Source organism: Colius striatus, chromosome 2 (assembly GCF_028858725.1).
Source record: "Colius striatus isolate bColStr4 chromosome 2, bColStr4.1.hap1, whole genome shotgun sequence".
Taxonomy (NCBI): Eukaryota; Metazoa; Chordata; class Aves; order Coliiformes; family Coliidae; genus Colius; species Colius striatus.
In genome coordinates this window covers 76,894,922-76,914,973 of record NC_084760.1, presented here as the reverse complement: position 1 = coordinate 76,914,973, position 20,052 = coordinate 76,894,922, and the positions used below count along the sequence as shown (strand labels likewise).

The 20,052-nt window shown below is 39.8% G+C and overlaps 1 protein-coding gene across 2 annotated transcripts; it reads right to left on the bottom strand.

The window, feature by feature from the left end:
• Window positions 1-1,501: 1,501 nt before the first annotated feature.
• Window positions 1,502-16,447, bottom strand: YIPF4 (Yip1 domain family member 4). 2 transcript variants are annotated; one of them, XM_061991169.1, is made up of 6 exons: window positions 16,245-16,447; window positions 12,650-12,803; window positions 9,808-9,979; window positions 7,538-7,615; window positions 4,904-5,017; window positions 1,502-2,547 (listed from the first exon to the last, which is right to left on the bottom strand). In XM_061991169.1, exons 1-6 carry the CDS (start codon window positions 16,327-16,329, stop codon window positions 2,410-2,412), a joined length of 741 nt encoding a protein of 246 aa, XP_061847153.1. In that variant the 5' UTR covers window positions 16,330-16,447; the 3' UTR covers window positions 1,502-2,409. The 2 variants fall into 2 exon arrangements, with proteins under 2 accessions (XP_061847153.1, XP_061847154.1); XM_061991170.1 differs by having other exon boundaries at window positions 9,808-9,895.
• Between the last annotated feature and the right edge of the window lie 3,605 nt (window positions 16,448-20,052).

Genomic DNA, 20,052 nt, shown 5'->3' with positions numbered 1-20,052 from the left:
TTGAATGCAAAGTTATTACAAACAATCAGAACCATTTGAGAGCTATTTGTACATATTTCTTGCACGGCCTATGCACAAAGTGACCCTAGAGATACTAAGATTAACAGGTGCAAATTGGCAAGTGTGTACAAAATATGTACCACGTTAAGTGCATATCTACATTGCATGTTACACATGTGCCAAGTTTGTGGAAAGGAACAGTTAAAATTACAACTATAAATTTCACACATTAGCATAGAGGAAATTAAGGTATCAGGAGATTAAGTAGAACATTCTTGCATCCTTTGGATATTGATAGCCATTTCAGATGTGCAGGATCCATTACGGACATCTAAGGAACAGCTACACAAAGAGGAACTAAGCCTAAAGCTCTGACAGCCCAGTGTTCTTGCCCTCCATGTTTGTGGTGATGTTAATGAAACATGAATTCATAGGTCTGGGTTGAGACTTCTGATCCTACTTGGGTATTCCTGTTAAAGAAATAGAAGTCATGGGAAAAGAGAGAAAAACAGATTATCATGCAAGATTCCAAAGCTAACATGCTTTTTTCCCCCTGTTTTTTTTCTAAATACATTGTAACTTGCTTTTTTTTTTTTTTTTTTTTTTTAAGAATATGATATGAATGCTCACAAAACACTTGCAGATAAGAACTAAGCTGCTGGTAGCATTGATTTAGTACAACTCCGCAGTAATCCCACCAGATCTTCTGCACAAGTCCAAAATCAGATGAAAAAAAATCAATCGCTCTACCAGTTTTTTAATGCATTACAAGGTAGAGTATTACAATTTATGTCCAGCACGCAGGTAGTTCTGTTTGAAACCAACACATGCATCACTCAGAAAAGTAGAGTAAGCTAAAGGTTTGTAGTAGAACTGGGACTTAAATATGTATTTTGCATCAGTAATCAGTGGTAAAAATAAGTTACCAAAATGGCAAGTTACACAGTCTAAAAAGCTGATAAACCAGTTCTGGTAAGGAAATGTCCATCAGGGATCAAAAAGAGCCCTTGCTGCTACCCTTGTCAGGGCTCATTTTTATTTGCAGCATTAACAAAAAGAGCATGCGGAATGCTTGTTTTCTGTTACCCCCCCCAAAAAAAGAAAGAAAGAAACTTTAAAGACCTATTTAGCAATACTAAATACCAAAGATTGCAAATGCCTAAGTTAGTACCATGCAAGTGAACTTCGGTGGACTTCCCTAGTGAAGAAACATTAGCACAAGGGCCATTACAGAAGCACTCAACACACTACACAGGAAATACTTAACATGTCCTCATGTTATTACATCATTCTTGGATAGTAAAAATTAACAAGACTGTAACTATTACTAAGGCTGCAATTCTGCCTTATGTAGTAGAGGGAGAATGTGGCCTTACAAATCTTGTTTATTTCTCTTTACAAGGGTCTAATAGTACTCAGGGTGGGGGGGGGGGGGGTAGTGGATGTGTGTTAAATATCACACTACTAAAAGCAAGACAGAGCAAGATGTTGTAAAACATAGTTAGGGAAGCATTATTTTTATTTTGTCATCATAAAATAACATAGTTTAAAGATCACAAAAATTTGATAGATCATCTTTTTTTCTCCAACATTAAGCCACCACTACAGCTGAAAAAGGTGTTCACCCGTTTCTCTGTAAATTTATACCTTCAAGTAAAATAATTTTGACTCTCTAAATATGCATTTTAATTAATTATGTCACACAGTAAATATCTTGCTCCTTTGGTCAGAGATAGTAAATGAAGATTTCAAATTCTTTTATTTTCAATTTTTAAAAACCCAATATACACCCTTAACCAAGGAGTATTTATGCTACACACAAGCCATAGATACAAAATACACAGTATATACATGTTTTGAAAACAAATTGGAATTTATAAAAACTCAATAGCCAAATCAAAGTAACTGAGGCATGAAATTAGAAGTAGTATCTTCATGTCTTCATTATACAGATTACTCTGTGAACAATCAGGACTGTTTCATAAATATATATATTCTACATAATTTGCTGTGCCAAAAAAGCCAGCTGTGTTGAAGCTTAAAAGAAAAATTGCACTTGGAGATTGTTACAGTTCTCACTTTTCTCCTCCAATATAGTAATCTGGTCCTAGTGCTTTTGGCACAGGTATTGAGTTGTGTTTTTGCTACGCTTTCTTATAAAACACAAGGTTCTTTTATTTTGTTCATTAAAATCTAAAGAGTCTTAAACAAACCTAGAACTTTGATACAAATCTATATAGCTACAATTGTTTCATTAAATAATATACACAAATATGCTCTTCAATCTTAAAACATCTTGACAACTGGATACAAAACAGTCACTTGTATTATTCTCCAGCCCCTTTAATCTTACGCATTATCAGTCTGCAAGTGAATAAAATATGGTTTCTGGCCACACCTTGCACTAGATCACACCCCAGTGTACAAGGACAGAAAATAAATGTATAATAAAAAGATTGGATAAATTAGAAGGGGTTTCTTGGTCTTGAATTCTTCTCCAACTAGTAATGATGCAGCACTGTATGCAGCCCAAAAGACTCCAAACAACTGCAAAAGAAGATGGAACAGTCTTAGCTGATACACGAGAAAAATTTCACCAAATACCACCATAAAAACCAGTTATTTCTTGATATAGTTAAACAGGAAACCTCCAAAAAAGAATTTCAGAAGAACTACAGACACACAGAACATACTATGCATTTTCATTTCAGTTTAGACAAATATTAACAAATAAGTATGTCATTTTTGTTTTAGATATTTTTACTGATGTGAACAGCTAAGGACATCCATTAAGTTCTCTAATGAAAACACAATAGAAACCATGAAGCAAGACATAAGCTTACATACCTCAGTAATTTGAAACTTTATTAGAGTAGTAACATTTCTTTCTACCTTGACTGTCCCTAGCTATTAAACCCTTCATTTCTTTAAACAAAGAAATCATTATACTTGACTTTTCCTCCTACAACATATACCAGAGGGTTAAATTACCATTTTCTAATTTGGGGATTCACCTGGCTAATAAACTTTTCTTAAATTATGATGCCCCTACTTCAAGGTAACTGAACTTGACATTCCCATTCTTTTCAGGTGCAGCAAAAGCTTGCCATAACGCAACCAGTATCCAAAACTATGTTGCTTACTAAGTTAAGAAATAACCAGTTTATGACTGCTAAAATATACCATTACCTATGAACATCCACTGTTATATGAAGTTAAGCATGCATACTTTTAAAAAAATAATTTCTTGAGGTCAGTGAACTTCACTCAAACCTCAAATTAACAAAGTTATAGCAAAAAGCAATCACCCATTATTATCCTCTAGCAGCAACCTGAATATTAACAAAAAAGTAAAAATAATTAAAACTGAGTGGTGTGCAAAGCCACCGTAATCTTCTGCAAAACACAAGGCCAAAGAAGGTAGATGTCATAGGGCCCCAGCAAAGAACATTTTCCATAGTTATGACAGAGAAGCCGATCCTTTAGGGATTGTGGCATGTTCAACCGCATTGGGAAAAAAAAAAAAAGACAACCACAACCAAACCAACCTCAAAACTGCACATGATTGCACACTTCTGGTTTTGCTGCCTAACCTAGGACTGCAGAGGTGGACAAGAAGAACAAGCAAGATCATGACTGAATTCCCTAAGATACATTAGGAAAATGGTATCAATTAAAACAATCAAGGTGCATTACTTGAGTAGTTTACTTTGCTGACTGCAACTGGAAAAGGACTGACTGGAATTTCACCATTTCACTTTAGGACTGTGAAATATTTCCCCAGGCTCACAGTTCTCAAGATGAAAGCAGTAGTACCTGTCACAGCATAAGTCATTTTGGCCATATGAGGCTTGTCCTGCATTTTCACACTAATGGTGCCAAGGTAAGAACCTTGCACAGATAAATCCTGAAGTTAATGTAAGGCTGCCAGTAGTAATCAAGTAACAGAGCTTTCATTAACATGAATTTATTTTCAAGTTAACTAATGTATAACTGGCAAGTTAGTTATTTGCTTTCCAACTCTGTATCACTTAAAAGCAAGTGAAAGTTAAAGTCACAAACACAGCAGTTTTGTCATTTATCATACACTTTAGTTGTACTTGAATTACACTGGTTACCAGAAAGCTAAAAGAACAGAAAAATCCATCAAATCAAGAGGACAAGAACTCAAAAAGCAAACAGATTAGGAAGTAGCAGAGTTTTCTCAGTGAACCTTTCTGAAAGTTCAACAATAACTTCAAAGGCTATTTAAAAGGCTTTTAAGAAGTCCTGGAAGTGTTGAAGAACGTTATGTAGTTCAGGGATCTATCACGGAACACTGCTAGTTTCAGAGGTGCCCAACAGCAGGTGGTATCAGGCAAGTTATTCTTGCTTTGTGTCTCACATTCCACATCTGTGAAATCAGAACAACACTTACCTTCTATGCAAAGGGGATTGAGAGCTTTGTACTGCTACCACTATGGGAAGGTCTCAGAACAATGACTAACGTCATGTTCATGCTGCAGTAACCAAAAATAAACTGGATGATGGGGGAAGGGACAGAGCAACTTATTTTCAGATTCCTCATTTTGTGGTTTAATTATGCATCTTCTTCTCAAAGTGATAACCTTATTTTTAATGCAGCTGTTACACCACACCAAAATACTTAAACAGAAGATAACCTGATAGCAATGGGTGTAGTTATAGTAAAAGCACTGCATACCCTCAAGTACTCCAAAGAAACATTTAGAACAGAATTCGCTTAACAGTCGTGTCTACCAAAAGGATGACAGAGCTCACATTGTCATTCTGAATATTTTGACACATCATTATGTTGTCATAAACAGATCAATACTTGAAATGTTGGGAAAGTGACTTAAAAAAATAACTGTAAACATTTCTCAATATATGATACTGAACTTACTTTTATGAGGGTAGAAACAACTTCAAACGATCCAACCACCAAAAGTACAGGTGCTATGACAATGAGGGGAAGTAGGGAATATCCTATCACACCAAGAACTTGGCCATAAGCAACCTGAAATTTTCAAGCACACAAAAATAAGCTTTGTAGTACTCAATCTTTACCACCAAGTGCAATTTGATCTTTTTATAACTGTATGAATAACATGTTACGTATTCATGAAATTTCAGCTAAAGGAAGCTTGCTAGTATGAAAATTGGATTTGTATACTGTCTTTTCAAATTTTGTAATTAACTGTACAGTTCTCTTAGAAATATGCTGTCTTTTTAACACTTTAAATGACAATTTTACCACTTCCAAGGGAAGTACTTGCACAGGTTATAACATGCAATCCCACTCACCCCTCACATTTTCATGTTCTGCCTTAAGTGGTTCTCAACTGTCACTCTCCGTGGACTTGTACATATGACACTCAGGAGCACAGAACTAGAACAGACCTCTCAATCACCAGCTGTAGTCCTGCCTATCACAAGCAGCAAAGATACAATTTTCTGCAATAACATACTCATATCCATTATACATAAAAGTACATGAATGCTTTTGGCATCAGTGGAAGACCTAGAATCTGATCCCTCCAAGGCACAGAAATCTTCTGATTTTCAGTTTAAATTTATTATGACTATCTTCAACAGATTCATTCAAAGTATTTCCATAGATGTTTTTAGCTTCATGGGTACTAGTATGTCTGATTTTCCTCTGCCATGGTTTTAAGTCTTCCTGTCCTGCTAATCTTCTTGGGTTTACAGGAAAAATAGTGGCGAGACAAGTGACCGCCTTGCAAGCAATCTCTTGTGGCCATTGATCCTTCACAGTGAACTGTGCAGACCTATGCTTTCTTCTCAGTTTACACATTCTGATAATTTCACATTTTGAGCCACAATCCAGATTGATTTAAGGGCATCTGGATTATGCTAGTATGCAGAAATACCATGCAATCACATTTAGAAAAGCTTTTTATTTCAAAACAATGCTCACACAAAAATAACTAGCAATTCCGATTAAAAGGAAAATCTAGAAAAAAAAAGGGAAACTTAAATAATGTAGGAAGTCTGCAACATCAGTTCATTATTAATGCAAAATGCATAATAGATAAAAATCCAGTATCACTGCATGTTCAGTTCTTCACAACACAGCTCAATGCATTTTATGCTGTAGAGACATTTTAAGAAGTTTTCACAGAATCCCAGAATCACAAGGGCTGGAAGGGATCTCAAAAGATCATCTAGTCCAACTCCCCTGCTAAAGCAGGTCCACCTAGATCAAGTCACACAGGAACACATCAAGGTGGGTTTTGAATGTCCTCAGAGAAAGAGACTCCACAACCCATCTGGGCAGCCCGTTCCCGTGCTCCCTCACCCTCACAGTGAAGAAATTTTTCCTTGTATTTCTTTGGAATCTCTTGTGTTGTACCCATTGCCCCTTGTACTGTCATTGGACATCATTGAGAAGAGCCTGGCTCCATCCTCCTGACACCCGCCCTTTATGTATTTGTAAACATTAATGAGATCATTCCTTGGTCTCCTCTTCTCCAAGCTAAAGGGCCCCAGCTCTCTCAGCCTTTTGTCATAAGGGAGATGCTTCACTGCCTTCATCACCTTAGTGGCCCTGCACCAAACTCTCTCCAGCAGCTCCCTGTCCTTGAACGGAGGGGCCCAGAACTGGACACAAGATTCCAGATGTGGTCTCACAAGGGCAGAGTAGAGGGGGAGGAGAACCTCTCTCGACCTACTGCCCACATCCCTTCTAATACACCCCAGGATGCCATTGGCCTTCTTGGCTACAAGGGCACATTGCTGGGTCATGGCCATCCTGCTGTCCACCAGGACTCCCAGCTCCCTTTCCCCTGTACTACTAAGAGTTCATTCCTGATTGTTAACTGTCACTGTCTGTGGGCCTTGCTGTAATTATTTTTTTGTTATTTTCACCTGAGTCCCTTAGTGACTCAATCTGTAAATTGATTGAGCAAATACTCCAACCCTGCTGGTGCAAGTAGGTCAAGGAAGTGATGTAGGCCATATCTTCAGTTGGCTTTGCAGTTGAGGAATGTGTGCTGACTTTCATCCTTTAATGGGTTTGAAATGCATCAGGCAAAGGATGAAAACAAACACTGGTAGGTGCTCTACCCACAAGGATATTATACAACTACTGTAGCCCCATTTAAAACAACAACAAAAGTTTAAATTAAGGGCAGTGTAAGAGCAATGCAAAGGAAGAGAAAGAGGCCCATTTAGTTCTGACTGAAAAATTGAAAGCAGTTGTGCCTTAAGAAAAGACTTCATTTCTGGATCACAGACACCTGATAGAATTTCTGGGATTTGGGGTACAAGTTCCCAGATTGTTTATCACATCCAGTATGCCACCCATTGCACAGAAAGATTAGCTGGTGATCTCTGCATTTTAGATTCCATTTTGGGAGACCAAGAACCTAAAACGTAGATATTACACTTACCAACCACATCTATTCTTAGCTAGCTACAAGGTTCAAAGCCAAGAAAACTCAACCAGTATTGAAAAACGTAGCCAGGAAACTTTACATTACCTCCCTCTATGTCCTTTTCACATACAAGTACTTACTTCTCCTCCAAGAACCCTGGCCAGTAAAAAAATTGTCAAGGATCCAAATATCCAAATAGTTATAATCCAGGAAACAACCTTAAGAGATAAAGAACAATTCACTTGTATTAATCAGTTTAATTATGAGAAAAGAAAACCCACTTCTATTAATCATTTTCACTGTAGTCCAAGATTTTATTATGCAAAACTAAATTCTGAACTGCAGCCAGAATAGTTACATCTTGAGAATCAAATTCAGAGGTTACATTTATAGAATCACATTTATGGTAAGTTTGGTGAATGTGGAATGAACTGCAGCATTGCTTGTTAAGTATTGTAATATTGTAGCAGAGGAGGAAAGGCTTACTTAAAACTAAGACCTCTTCAACTAAATGTCTACACATTCTGCCTATTACAAAATGCAGGCTCAGACAGTTTTTAAGTCAGCCCAAGCAATACAGAGTTGGAATTCTGCTTCTTTCATCTATAAAGACACTACTTCATTCTTTACTCAAACTAAGAGCACTCAAAAGACGACATAGGAGTTTAACTCTCAGTAGAACTTGATGATGATTACAACTTAATAAACAGTCCCAGATTCTCAGGACAAAGCCTGCTGTCATTTTTTTTTTTTTTTTTTGCTTCTTTCATTGCTCTGCTCTTAAACTGAAGAATAGATCTTAAAATAATCTTCTGACTTAAAAGAACCTTCAAAGTAACTTAGCTATTCTTGGACTTGAGCCACTGGGAGGATTAGAAGTAGAGCTCACCCTTTTAAAATACTGTTGTTTCCTTCTAAAAAGGAATTTCCAAATGTACAAAGGCTGAACTTAAAAATGAAGTTAGTACTCAAATATTTTGTTAATTAAAAGTTTCAGATTCTCAGAAGAATCAAATAGAGGGGAAAAAAAAATACAGTCACCACTTAAAAAAAAATTAAACAAACGTAATGGTTTTATGCTATTTGTAAAGAAAAAAAAAATAGCACATGGCTTCCTTTTACTTCCTGCTCTCCTCCAGAAGAGGACCAGATGAAAGTCTTAAAGCGGGAATGCTCATCTCTTTCTAGCTTACAGACCACCATTCAGTTCACCTAGTCTACCTGGTGTTGGTCATCCTGTTGCTAGGTACTAGCTGTCCCCTCTTCAAACAAACAGCACACACATTGGTGTAGTAAATCCATGGACTCCTAAGAAACATTAGACCTACTGTTCATGTATGAGAGGTACAGGAACCATAGAAGGTAGGCTATCTGTCATGGGATCAAAGAATGGTCCTTGCTTTGCCTATGAGACAGCTAAGTGGTCCACCCACAAAACAAATAACAGTGGTTTAGCCTCAAAGAAGCAAGATACTGAGGATGGACTCTTAATTAGCATTTGGTATATCATATCAAAGTCAGAAGTTGTGAAGGGAATTATGTTATCTCAGCATTCACAAAAAAATCCTTGCACAAACACATTCTACTACATTACTTATGGCTTATTGCTATACTACATTGTATTTAAAACAAATGTATCTACACATATAATCATGAAGATTTCTGAAGCAAGACCACGTAGGTTCATATTCAAACTGTGACTACAAATGATAACTCTTCTCTACTTCAATCTGAAGGTAAAGAAAAAAAGCTAACAATGTTTATAGAGACTAATTAAATCTGCACAATGCTTCTGAATATCTATTACCCCTGGAGTTCAAAATGATTTATGGAAAAAGTGTATTGACCAGAGGAAAGTTATCTGATTGAAATTGAGCAGGGAGGACAAAAAAGCAAATTGTACTACTGAAGATTAAAAACAGCAGAGAACAGCAGTACCTAGGATATAGTATGAATGTATATATTGGCTGTATCTATATATAGCATGAATTAAACAAGTGGCTTTATTTGTCAGGAAATTAAAATTCACGGCATCCAAACAAATGTTCTTTAGTAATGTTTTTAGTAATAAAAGCATATTAACAAAAGGTCACAATTAAAACTGAACAATTCACTAATATGACTAGAAACCTATTAGTATCAATCTGTTTCCTCTAGAAACCACAGCTTTCCTTTTGTTTTACTGTATAAAAACAAGCCTGACACTTCACTGTGATTAACTTATCTGTGGGCTATGTAATCCATTGCTTACTGCTGTCTTTCTACATATTAACTTGAGAAACAGCATTTGAAATGGCCCACATTAGTAAGTGAAGAAAAGGCTGCCTACCTACATAAAAATGCAAATTGCTTAATAATCATGTACTCAATTTAGTTTAGATTTCTCTTTGCATACAAGGATTTTACCTACCTTAAATTGTCCATATAATGAAATCATTGAGAAGAAGAGGACAACTGCCAGAGGACCCCAAAAATCCGGGTTGTCTCTCACTACCTGCCTATTAAAACCAAGAGATGGCATAGGCATCAACACACATCGAATTTTGTAGTAAATATCTTTCAGATCAATGTCGAGTTCTTCCCTGAAATTGTAAAGCAAGAGAGCATTACTGTACATCACAGTCATGAAAGAGGGCATAAAAAAAAGTAAGTGTGGCAGCAAACAGCAGGTTTACAGAGCAAGTCTCCTGTCACTCACAAGGCTTTCTGAAGCCATGACTAGTAAAGGAACCATTTGTCCACAACAAAGCAACACCATACCTTCATCCCGCATTCAGTAACTGGTGTCACACAGATGTATTTAATTATTATACAATCCATTCCATGACTAAGAATACAAAACATATGCAACATAACCTACAGTCTATATGGAGACATTTACTCAGGTATTTTCTGACATGGAGAAACACATGACACATTCGTACCACTGTAACTACTAAACGGTCAAAGACATGCATACACAGAAGTAGGATGCTTGTGTATTCCTTGATTGCATAGTTTGCCATCAGCACATTTATTATGGAAACATCTTAGTTCAAATTCTACAAGGAAAAATACCTTTACATTCACTAATCCTAAACCATTCAAAATACATTAAGTAAAAACATTTTTTAAAAATAACCTGGGGCTTAACTTGCTTCAGCAACAGTAGTTTTCAGCAGACCAGTTGATGCCAATTGTTTAATTACTGGCTGATTTCCAATATGGGTAAAAATAAATAAAAGCAAATTAAACCAGCAATACATTCTACTAACAGATCTTGCTCTGCTCTAATTGCCTTCTCCACTCTCTGCTACAAGCTACCTATAAGCAGCTACAAATTGACCAGAAGATTCTTCTGCAGAGAAGACTCTTATCTGGTACATCTTGCCCTGATTACCTAGTGTAATGGGGAGAAATCAGGCTTTCCAAGGAATGAGCAATTCCACTTCAAGTTTACATCAGAACTGTATGCTAGCATTTTCCTTATGCAGTTATAACTTGGGAACTCTGAAGAGTTGCAAAGGGTATCTAGCAGATATCCCTCTACCTTTAAGAGCACAGAGGAGAAAGGTGTAGAATCATATCCTAAGTCCATTTATGAAAGTTCTGTAAAAGGTTTTGATTTATGGCTTTTTCCTCAGAAAAGCTGAAGCAAGACATAAATGCAAAGATATGACTCACTCCAATTGCTCACATATAAAAATTAAAATACTGCTCATTGAGTCTTTCAAGGCAATTTCAGGATTGCTATTACTGAAGCTATTTTTGAATCAGTATTATTAAGCTGTGACTAAATAACTGGAGTTGTTCCTTACGGTATGTCTGAATCCAAGGAGTAGATTAGAAGCATCTATTTTCTTTTGTTTATCTAAACAGGATGTCACATTCCTATGCTGTATGCAAATATTGTCTATCTGGAAAGAATTCTTTGTCATCACATAAGGCTTCTGACAGTTTCTCATGTGAATAAACTGTCTTTCCTGTGAAGTTGACAGCTATCTCACTCAAGAAACGACAGTAGTTGTAACAAAACACAAGTGTATAAAGTGAGGCTGCCCAATGAGAAAGAAACAAAAAGAAATCTCACTCCATTGAACAAGGCATTTTCCACCATATTGGTGAACTTCCCCTTGCTGGCTGCTGTTCTTTAAATCCTTAGCAGATTCAGGTTAGAAGGCTTCATTACAGCATATGTTCTGGAAATAATCAGAACTGCACAAAAAACGCTACGTGAAAGTCAGATTACGGTTTTCTCTGCTAGGATATTATATTCATCTCATCTGATGGGATTATCACTTCCCTAGCATGTTCTCTTCACTTCCAGCAACCAACAGCTTAGAACTCCTAGCTGTCCCTGAACCACAAACTTGCATTTTGTGGTATTGTTACACAACAGAAGGAATTTATATGTTGTCACCTCAGTACTTAATAAAAAGTTAGACATTTACAGAACAGACTTATTCACACAAGCAGCTACTTCTGCACACTTGCACTTTTCAAATAGCAGTTTCATTATCAAGCTCTCCAGACACCTGTTCTCTCCCAACACTGTCACATGAGTTCTCCAGAGTACTCTCCTGCCCATTCAATTTTTTTAAAAGCACCACTACATTTAATTCACAAAGGAAAACACTGAGACACTGAGAATGAAGTTGCTTAGGTTCAGAACAAGGATTGAGACCCAAGCTGCCCTACTCACAGCATCATAGCCTTAAGATACAAACTTTCTTCAGCCAACCACATTTCTCTGAACAGAACACGGGATGCAGAGATTTTAAAGACGTTTTTGTCTTTCAACACTAACACTTTATAAATCTTTACAATATAACGTGAAAGACTATAGTTTGTGCTACTGCTTCTAGCATCCCTGCTGAAATAAGCACGACTCACAGTGCTTTTACTTCAGGGTAACTGACAGAATTTCCTTATATTTACTTAAAATGAATACCTCCACAGCTTTGTCTTAGCTTCTGATTCTTTGACAGTGTTAAGAAACTCACAAGATCAGCACAAAAGATAGAAAGGATTTTATTTCCTCCTTTCTTCCTCCCTCACAGTGAATAACAAGTCTTTCTTTTACACTAAAAAAAAACCATAATAAAAACATAATGTTTTTGTTGGCACACTGAAAAACACTCACTGGTCAAGTAATTTATCAAACAGAATTCTTGTCACAGCAAAAGGCTGTGGGACAATTTGAGAGGCCACAAGTTGTTTGTTCTTCCTACACAGCTAATAAAGCCAGGTACCCCAAAATAATTACAACATACAGGAGTGGCTTGTTATCTTCTGGGTCATCATCTTCTACTTCTAGAAGCCAGCCATAACCTCTCTGTCTTAGGAATGTAGTTGCAGTAGATTCTTTGATGAATTCTCCTCCAAGATTCAGCTTAACATCTGGAGTTGCTATGGAGCCACTAAGATCTTAAGGGAAAAAAGGGAGAGAAAGACAGATCTTTTTATATCTTGTCAAAAGCCTTTTGATTTCCTAAGTACTGGAAAATAAACAACATACAAAGATACATGTGCTGATGGCAGAATGGCAGAATGGCAGGGTTGGAAGGGACCTTTAGAGATCATCTAGTCCAATCCCCCTGCAGAAGCAGGTCCACCTAGATCAGGTCTCATAGGAACACATCCAGGTGGGTCTTGCAACACCTCCAAGGACAGAGACTCCACAACCCCTCTGAGCAGCCTGTTCCACTGCTCCATCACCATCACAGTGAAACAGTTTTTTCGTATCTTTAAATGGAACTTTTTGTCATCACTATGAAATATTCAAAGTGACAGAAAAAATTATACTTTAAGCAACACAATTTTAAAAAGTACTTCTGGTATTAAAGCAACAGCAATAATGCTGGTTTCTGTTTCAAATTACCAAGTTTTAGCTTCTAGATGGAACTCTTGATGACAGTAATAACTGAAAGGCTTTAATTTGTGTTTTATCATTAAGTATTTAAAGGCATAACAAGAGTTCACTAATGAAACTTTAATCAAACTGTAGATTGTAGATTGTTTACCATTTTTTTTCCCCCTGATCACACTATTACTTCTTTTGGAGCCCATTTCTGCACAATGACATTGTTTCAGGCAAAATCATTCTCTTATTTTTCATGAAAGGAAAACCTTTATAGATGTTTTAATTTGTTGCCTGCCTTGAACATGGGTAAAAATGTTAGGAAAAGAATGCTACCAGAGATCCGTAGGCTACAGCCAATAAGAAGTGACATAAGAAGATCTCTTCAATATAGTGTGATCTTGCTCTGACACAGCACTAAAAACAAAGAGCAATTTGTCTATGCTGCCTGTGTCAAAGTCACCAATAAGTATTTATCCTAATTGTACTCAGATACAAACTAAAACCACAAAATAGTAACTGAAAATACACAAAGCAACTCAAAAAAAGAAAAAATGGAGGGGAATAATTATAATGGACTTCCATTATTTGCTGAAAAGGAAAAATCATGCAAATGAAAAAAATCATGCAAAGGAAAAAACATGCAGATTTTTTGTACAAACCTTATTACAAATATACCGAGAGACAAAAAAAGTCTCTTCCCATCCAACACCTTTTCACTTCCAAGACAACCTTATTTTGTCATTGCACGATTTTATGTTCTTTACACAAAAAAGTAAAATTTCCAAAATACCCAGCAAGTACTTGTGAAACACATACTCATGGAGGCAAGTCAGCCCATATTTGTAAACAACATTTGCAGTAGCATTTTGATAGAAGCTAAATAGTTGTATATAAACAAAGTCTCTATAGTGATAGACTCTCACAGAGTCTTCAGCCAACATGTCTGAAGCATCCACTGATTACTAAGCATGGCAATTAATTTGACAGAACTCTCCTTTCCACTCACGCTTAAACTTCAGCTTCTCCATAAACTCTTTTCAACCAATTCATAGTCACAATACTTAATGATCCACTGCATTGATTCATGGAACGCAATCTGTGCTGGACCTTTGTAAAGACCACTGTAATTTAAAGAAGGAATTTCTCTTTGCTCCCATCAGTATTGGATCATGCACATTGTTCTCTGAAGCCACAAGCAAAGTCCTCCTCTGCTGTTTACAGACAGGGGAAAGATATATTCCTAATGCCTGTGCGTCAAGGTAAAAAAACCTCAGAAGTTTTCCGTTGTCACTGGGATTCTTTTGTCATTTAAAAATATTTGTTTATTCTACAGCACAACAGTTCTACACATGGACAGGTTCTTGCACATTGTGCACAAGTATGGCTTTCAAAACAAGCAAATATAACAGTCCAACCACCAAAGAATCAGCCAAGAACAGACAGTTCCAACACTTGCTACTGAGAACTGAAGTGCCTTCACTGCCCCTAGCTCAGGCCAGAGAAGCAAAACGGAGCTATCTCATATGCCTCATTTCAACTAGACATTGTGGAAAAAACAGCTTTTCAGACAGTCTTTGCTCTCAGTTTTGAAAAAGCAGTACAAAAGGCAACATCCCTCCACCAAACAGTCTGTTGTAGGTATCATTTCTGCCCACTTACTCAAGAACACCTCTCCAGTATTCTTTCCTACAAACGACTCCTATCTCTCAGGGAAATAAGATGGGAAAATAAAACAGCTTATAGTTTTATTGTGCATATGACTCAAGATTTGCGAAACAAACAAAATTGAGAGTGCAACATACAATATTTTAATTCAGAAATATCCAGCTTGTTTAACTTTGCAGATGCTTTTGTTTGTTAGGGTAGGTATATGCAGCACTTTGCAACAGGACTACACTCCAATAGGAGATCATGCCTGGAACAGGCAGGAGATCACACCTTGCTTGTGTTCACAAGGAACACAGAGCCAAGTACAAATCAGCACATCCTACTGGAAAGATGGCTGTGTTGGACTGAGTTCAGCATTGCTCAACAAACACTTCCATGGGGAATCCAGAAAGTTTTCATTCAGTGGTAAGTAGATCCTTTTACAGGCCAAGCAAACAAAAAAAAGTAACACAAAGATTGTACCTGTTGATTAGTACTCCCTGTCAAAACAACTGGGATGTTCGCCAAAGAACAGGTATTTTTAAATGTTTTTTCCACTTCAGCAACCCTTTTCGAGGGTGAGGCACATGAGTAAGCATTTAATAATTTCCTCCCCCTATCCACAATTACAACAGTAACTAAACATTGTAAATAAAGTAGAATGCTCATTGGTTGAGAGCAGCCCAAAAGACCATTCTCCATCAAAATAAGTCAGCACAATGTCAAGTCCTTATGTTCTTTTTTTGTTTGTTTGTTTTCAATCCTAAGGCAGATGTTCCTGGCACGCTGGTATACCACAGCTATTTATGCAGCAGTCAGGCAGCAGGCCACACTTCATCCCCTAAACTACACAGGGCTTCTTTAGATCACCTCGTTACTGTTCTAAAATGAGACACGGCAGAGGCTTTGCATAGCATTGCAGTGAATATGGACGTACGGCATAGTCTTCAATAGCCGTGGGAAACGGGAGCTGCCTGTGACGGTGCTTGTCACGGTTATGTCAGGCCGCCGGGTTGAGCCTTGATTATGGCTTTTGAAGAACCGGAGGACCGAAGTCCCACAGCTCTTCCCCGAGGCGGGCCAGGCAGCTGCTCGGACCCGCGTCACGGGCCGTTCTTTGCATCCCACCGCCGCCGGGTCCCGGGGCCGCGGCCCGAGGGCAGCGGCCACCACCGCGGCCGCCTCAGGCGCCCTGCTCCGCCCCCGGCCACGCCACCAGCTTCGCGGGCGGGGGATGGGGGGGAGATAGCGAAGGAGGCACCGCTTGCAGCGGCGGCACGGGAGTCGCCCGCTCCCCGGGGTAGCTGTGCCCTCGCTCGGCAAAGCGAGTGCGGCCGCCACCGCGGCCCCGCGCTCACCTTCGGCGTCTGCCGACGAGACAAACGTGAAGTCCCCGTTGCTGGGCGCGTAGAGCGGCGGCTGCTGAGGGCCCGGGGGCTGCATCTCCCCGCCCTCGGCGGGACCGGCGGCGGCAGCGAGCGGCGGGCAGGCACCGGGGCCTGGGGCCTCCCCGCACCAGCTCCTCCAGCGGCGGCAGCACCAACAAGCACCGCGCAACCGCCTCACAGGGCAACAACAAACGACACCGCCCCTCCCATTGGCTGCTCACAAGACGCGCCATGATTGGCCACCATAAGACCAATGCTACCCGTCCCTCTATCTCTGTCCGGGGAGTGAGGTCACTTCTACTCAAGTGCAAAGCTGCTCCTGATTGGACGAGGCCCTGCGCGCTGGGCGGGGCGAGAGGGTGGGCTGTCGCGGCCGCTGTCGCGATGTGTGTCGGGATGTCTGTCCGCTTCCGTCGTCGTGCGGTGGGTGTGCGGCTGTTCCCTGCAGCCTCCTGCCCCCTCCCGACGTTAGCAAAGCTTTTGACACTGTCTCCCATAACACCCTCATCAGAAAGCTTAAGCAGTGAGGTGGGCCGAGAGCTGGCTGAATGACAGAGCCCAGAGGGTGGTGATCAATGGCACAGAGTTGAGTTGGAGGCCTGTGGCCAGTGGAGTTCCACAGGGATAGGTTCTGGGGCCAGTCTTGTTCAACATCTTCATCAACGACCTGGATGAGGGGACAGAGTGTACCCTCAGCAAGTTGGCTGATGACACCAAACTGGCAGGACTGGCTGATTCCCCAGAAGGCTGTGCTGCCATTCAGCGGGATCTCGACTGGCTCGAGAGTTGGGCAGAGAGGAACCTCATGAGGTTCAACAAGGACAAGTCCTGCACCTGGGGAGGAACAACCCCACGCACCAGTACAGGCTGGGGGTTGAACTGCTGAAGAGAAGCTCTGCAGAGAGAGAGACCTGGGAGTCCTGATTGATAATAAGCTAGCCATGAGCCAGCAATGTGCCCTTGTGGCCAAGAAGGCCAATGGCGTCCTTGGGATGCATCAAGAAGAGTGTGGCCAGCAGGTCAAGGGAGGTTCTTCTCCCCCTTTACTCTGCCCTGGTGAGGCCTCATCTGGAGTCCTGTGTCCAGTTCTGGGCTCCTCAGCTCAAGAGGGACAGAGAACGTCTGGAGAGAGTCCAGCACACCAGGGCCACCAAGATGATCAGGGGACTGGAACATCTTTCATATGAGGAAAGACTGCAGGAACTGAGGCTGTTCAGTCTGGAGAAGAGGAGACTGAGGGGATTTTATTAACATTTACAAATATCTAAATGGCGGATGTCAGGAGGTTGAGACATCCCTTTGTTGTGGCTAGCAGCGGGACAAGGGGTAATGGGATGAAGCTGGAACACAAAAAGTTCCACTTAAATGTAAGAAAAAACTATTTTGCTGTGATAGTGACAGAGCAGTGGCACAGGCTGCCCAGAGGGGTTGTGGAGTCTCCTTCCTTGGAGGCCTTCAAGACCCGCCTGGACATGTTCCTATGTGACCTGATCTAGGTGAACCTGCTTCTGCAGGGGGATTGGACTAGATGATCTCTAAAGGTCCCTTCCAACCCCTACCATTCTATGATTCTGTGATTCTATGAAGGGGAAGTGGCCTCAAGTTGTACTGGGGGAGGTTGTCCTGGGTTTGGCAGGGATAGGGTTAACTATCCCCAGATGCTTTATTACAGCTTTTCTGTCAAGCTGCAGGACATGAGCAGTGACACTGGGCACCACTCATTTTCTGCATACCTTGGCTGTTGTTTTAACTGCCTATTCTCTGTGGTGTTCTGTTAAACTCTCCTTAGCCCAAAAAGCTGTACAGTTTCCTCTTGATTCTCCTCCCCATCCTGCTGAGGTGGTGAAGAGTGTGTAACTGTGTGGTTTAGTTATTGTCGGATGTGTTTAAACCATGACAGAGATATAAGGTTGGAGATTAGGAAAAACTTCCCGTGAAGTTTGTCCAAAGACAGGCATCAAAGCTGGTGTAGGATCTGGAGCACAAGTCTTAGGAGGAGTGGCTGAGAGAGCTGGGGAAGTTTAGCCTGTATTAAAAGAAATCACTATAAGTCCCACTCAAATGATTTTAAATAAGTAAAAGCCAATCCAATTTTTATGTAGACAGCATGACTGGAAAGTTCCTACTTTGCTATATCCAACTGTAACTGAACTTTGCATTTATACCAAACATAACTTTGGTTTGGGTTCTCTGTGGACATTTTACAGTGATTGGCAGTTTCCTTGCAAGCAGCAGAAAAAAACCATCACCTATAATTGCATCTAACCTATTTTTTAATTGAGAACTGTCTTGATAATACAAAACAACCCTACAGATATTTGTGTAATTTAATTTCCCCTTTAAAAAGCTGAACAATCAAGACATCTGGTAAGAGTAACTAATTTTCTTAACTATTCTGTGGAAGTTGTTTGTTACAAGACTTTTGCAATAGACTTCCTTCAATTTCTGATGTCTCTTGCTCTTTATTCTGTCACAGTCAGCGTGTCAGAGTTCAAGGAGCTTTTGGATGATGATTTTCATCATATGGTTTATTTGTAGATAGTCCTGTGAGGAGGAGGGAGTTGGACTTGTTCATCCTTAGAGATCCCTTGTGACTTGAGATATTATATCATTATATTCACCTACACTGTTTGGGTTGTGCTGTTGTCTCTGGGATATCTCAAATGCTTCTGTGAGCTGTGCCCTCTGTAGGGTACCAGACACATCTGGTTTTGGACAAATTTAGAAACATGCAATCATGGAATCATTTTAGTTGGAAAATATGTTTATGATCATTGAACACAACTGTTAACCCAGCATTGCCACCTCCACCACTAAATCATGTCCCTTAGCACCACATTTATACAACTTTTAAATGCCTCCAGGGATGGTGATTCCACCACTTTGCTAGGCAGCCTGTTTCAATGCTTTACAATCCTTTTGGCGAAGATTTTTTTTCCTAATATCCAATCTATCCAATATTTTTCCTAATATCCAAAATATTATTTCCCAATAACCACCTGGTGCAACTTGAGACCGTTTCTTCTTGTCCTGTCTCTTGTTACTTGAGAGGAGATCAATATCCACCTCACTACAACCTCCTTTCAGGTATCTATGGTGAGTGATCATGTCTCCCCTCAATCTCCTCTTGTCCAGACTAAACACCCCCAGCACTCTCAGCTGCTCCTCGTCAGACTTGTTCTCCAGACCCTTCACCAGCTTCCTTGTCTGTCTCTGGACATGCTGCAGCACCTCAGTGTCCTTCTTGTAGTGAATAGCCCAGAACTGGACACAGTATTTGAGGTGCAGCCTCTCCAGTGCCAAGTACAGATGGACAATCTATTCCCTGGTCCTGCTGGCCACACTGTTTCTGATACATGCCAGGATGCCATTGGCCTTCTTGGTCACCTGGGCACACTGCTGGCTCATGTTCAGCCAACTGTTGACCCACACCCTTAGATCTTTTTCCACTAGGCAGGTTTCCAGCCACTGATCTCCAAGCCTGTAGTACTGCACAGGGTTTTGGTAACTCAAGTGCAGGACCCAGCATGTGGCTTTGCTGAATGTCATGCAATCAATCCATCCTGTTCAGGTCCCTTTGAAGAGCCTAAGTTCCTTTAGGTGTCTTTCATTGTTTGTGAGGGTTTTTTATTGTTTGTTTTCTTGTTTGTTTTTCTTTTTTCTTTCTTTTTATGTAAGTACGTATAGGAATGAGGACAAAGAATGCCATGTCAAGCAAATACTTGCACTTAAGGAAAACTTGTTCTTTGCTTCATTGTAATTCTTAACTATTGAAGTC

What these genes read in the sequence shown, in the direction of transcription:
- YIPF4 (XM_061991169.1), bottom strand. Translation starts at nt 16,329, where the DNA reads ATGCAGCCCCCGGGCCCTCAGCAGCCGCCGCTCTACGCGCCCAGCAAC. An exon ending in GAAGATAACAAGCCACTCCT is followed by an intron (nt 9,980 to 12,649) that starts GTATGTTGTAAT and finishes TTACAATTTCAG; the next exon opens with GGAAGAACTCGACATTGATC. An exon ending in CCAGGGTTCTTGGAGGAGAA is followed by an intron (nt 5,018 to 7,537) that starts GTAAGTACTTGT and finishes TGAAAATTTCAG; the next exon opens with GTTGCTTATGGCCAAGTTCT.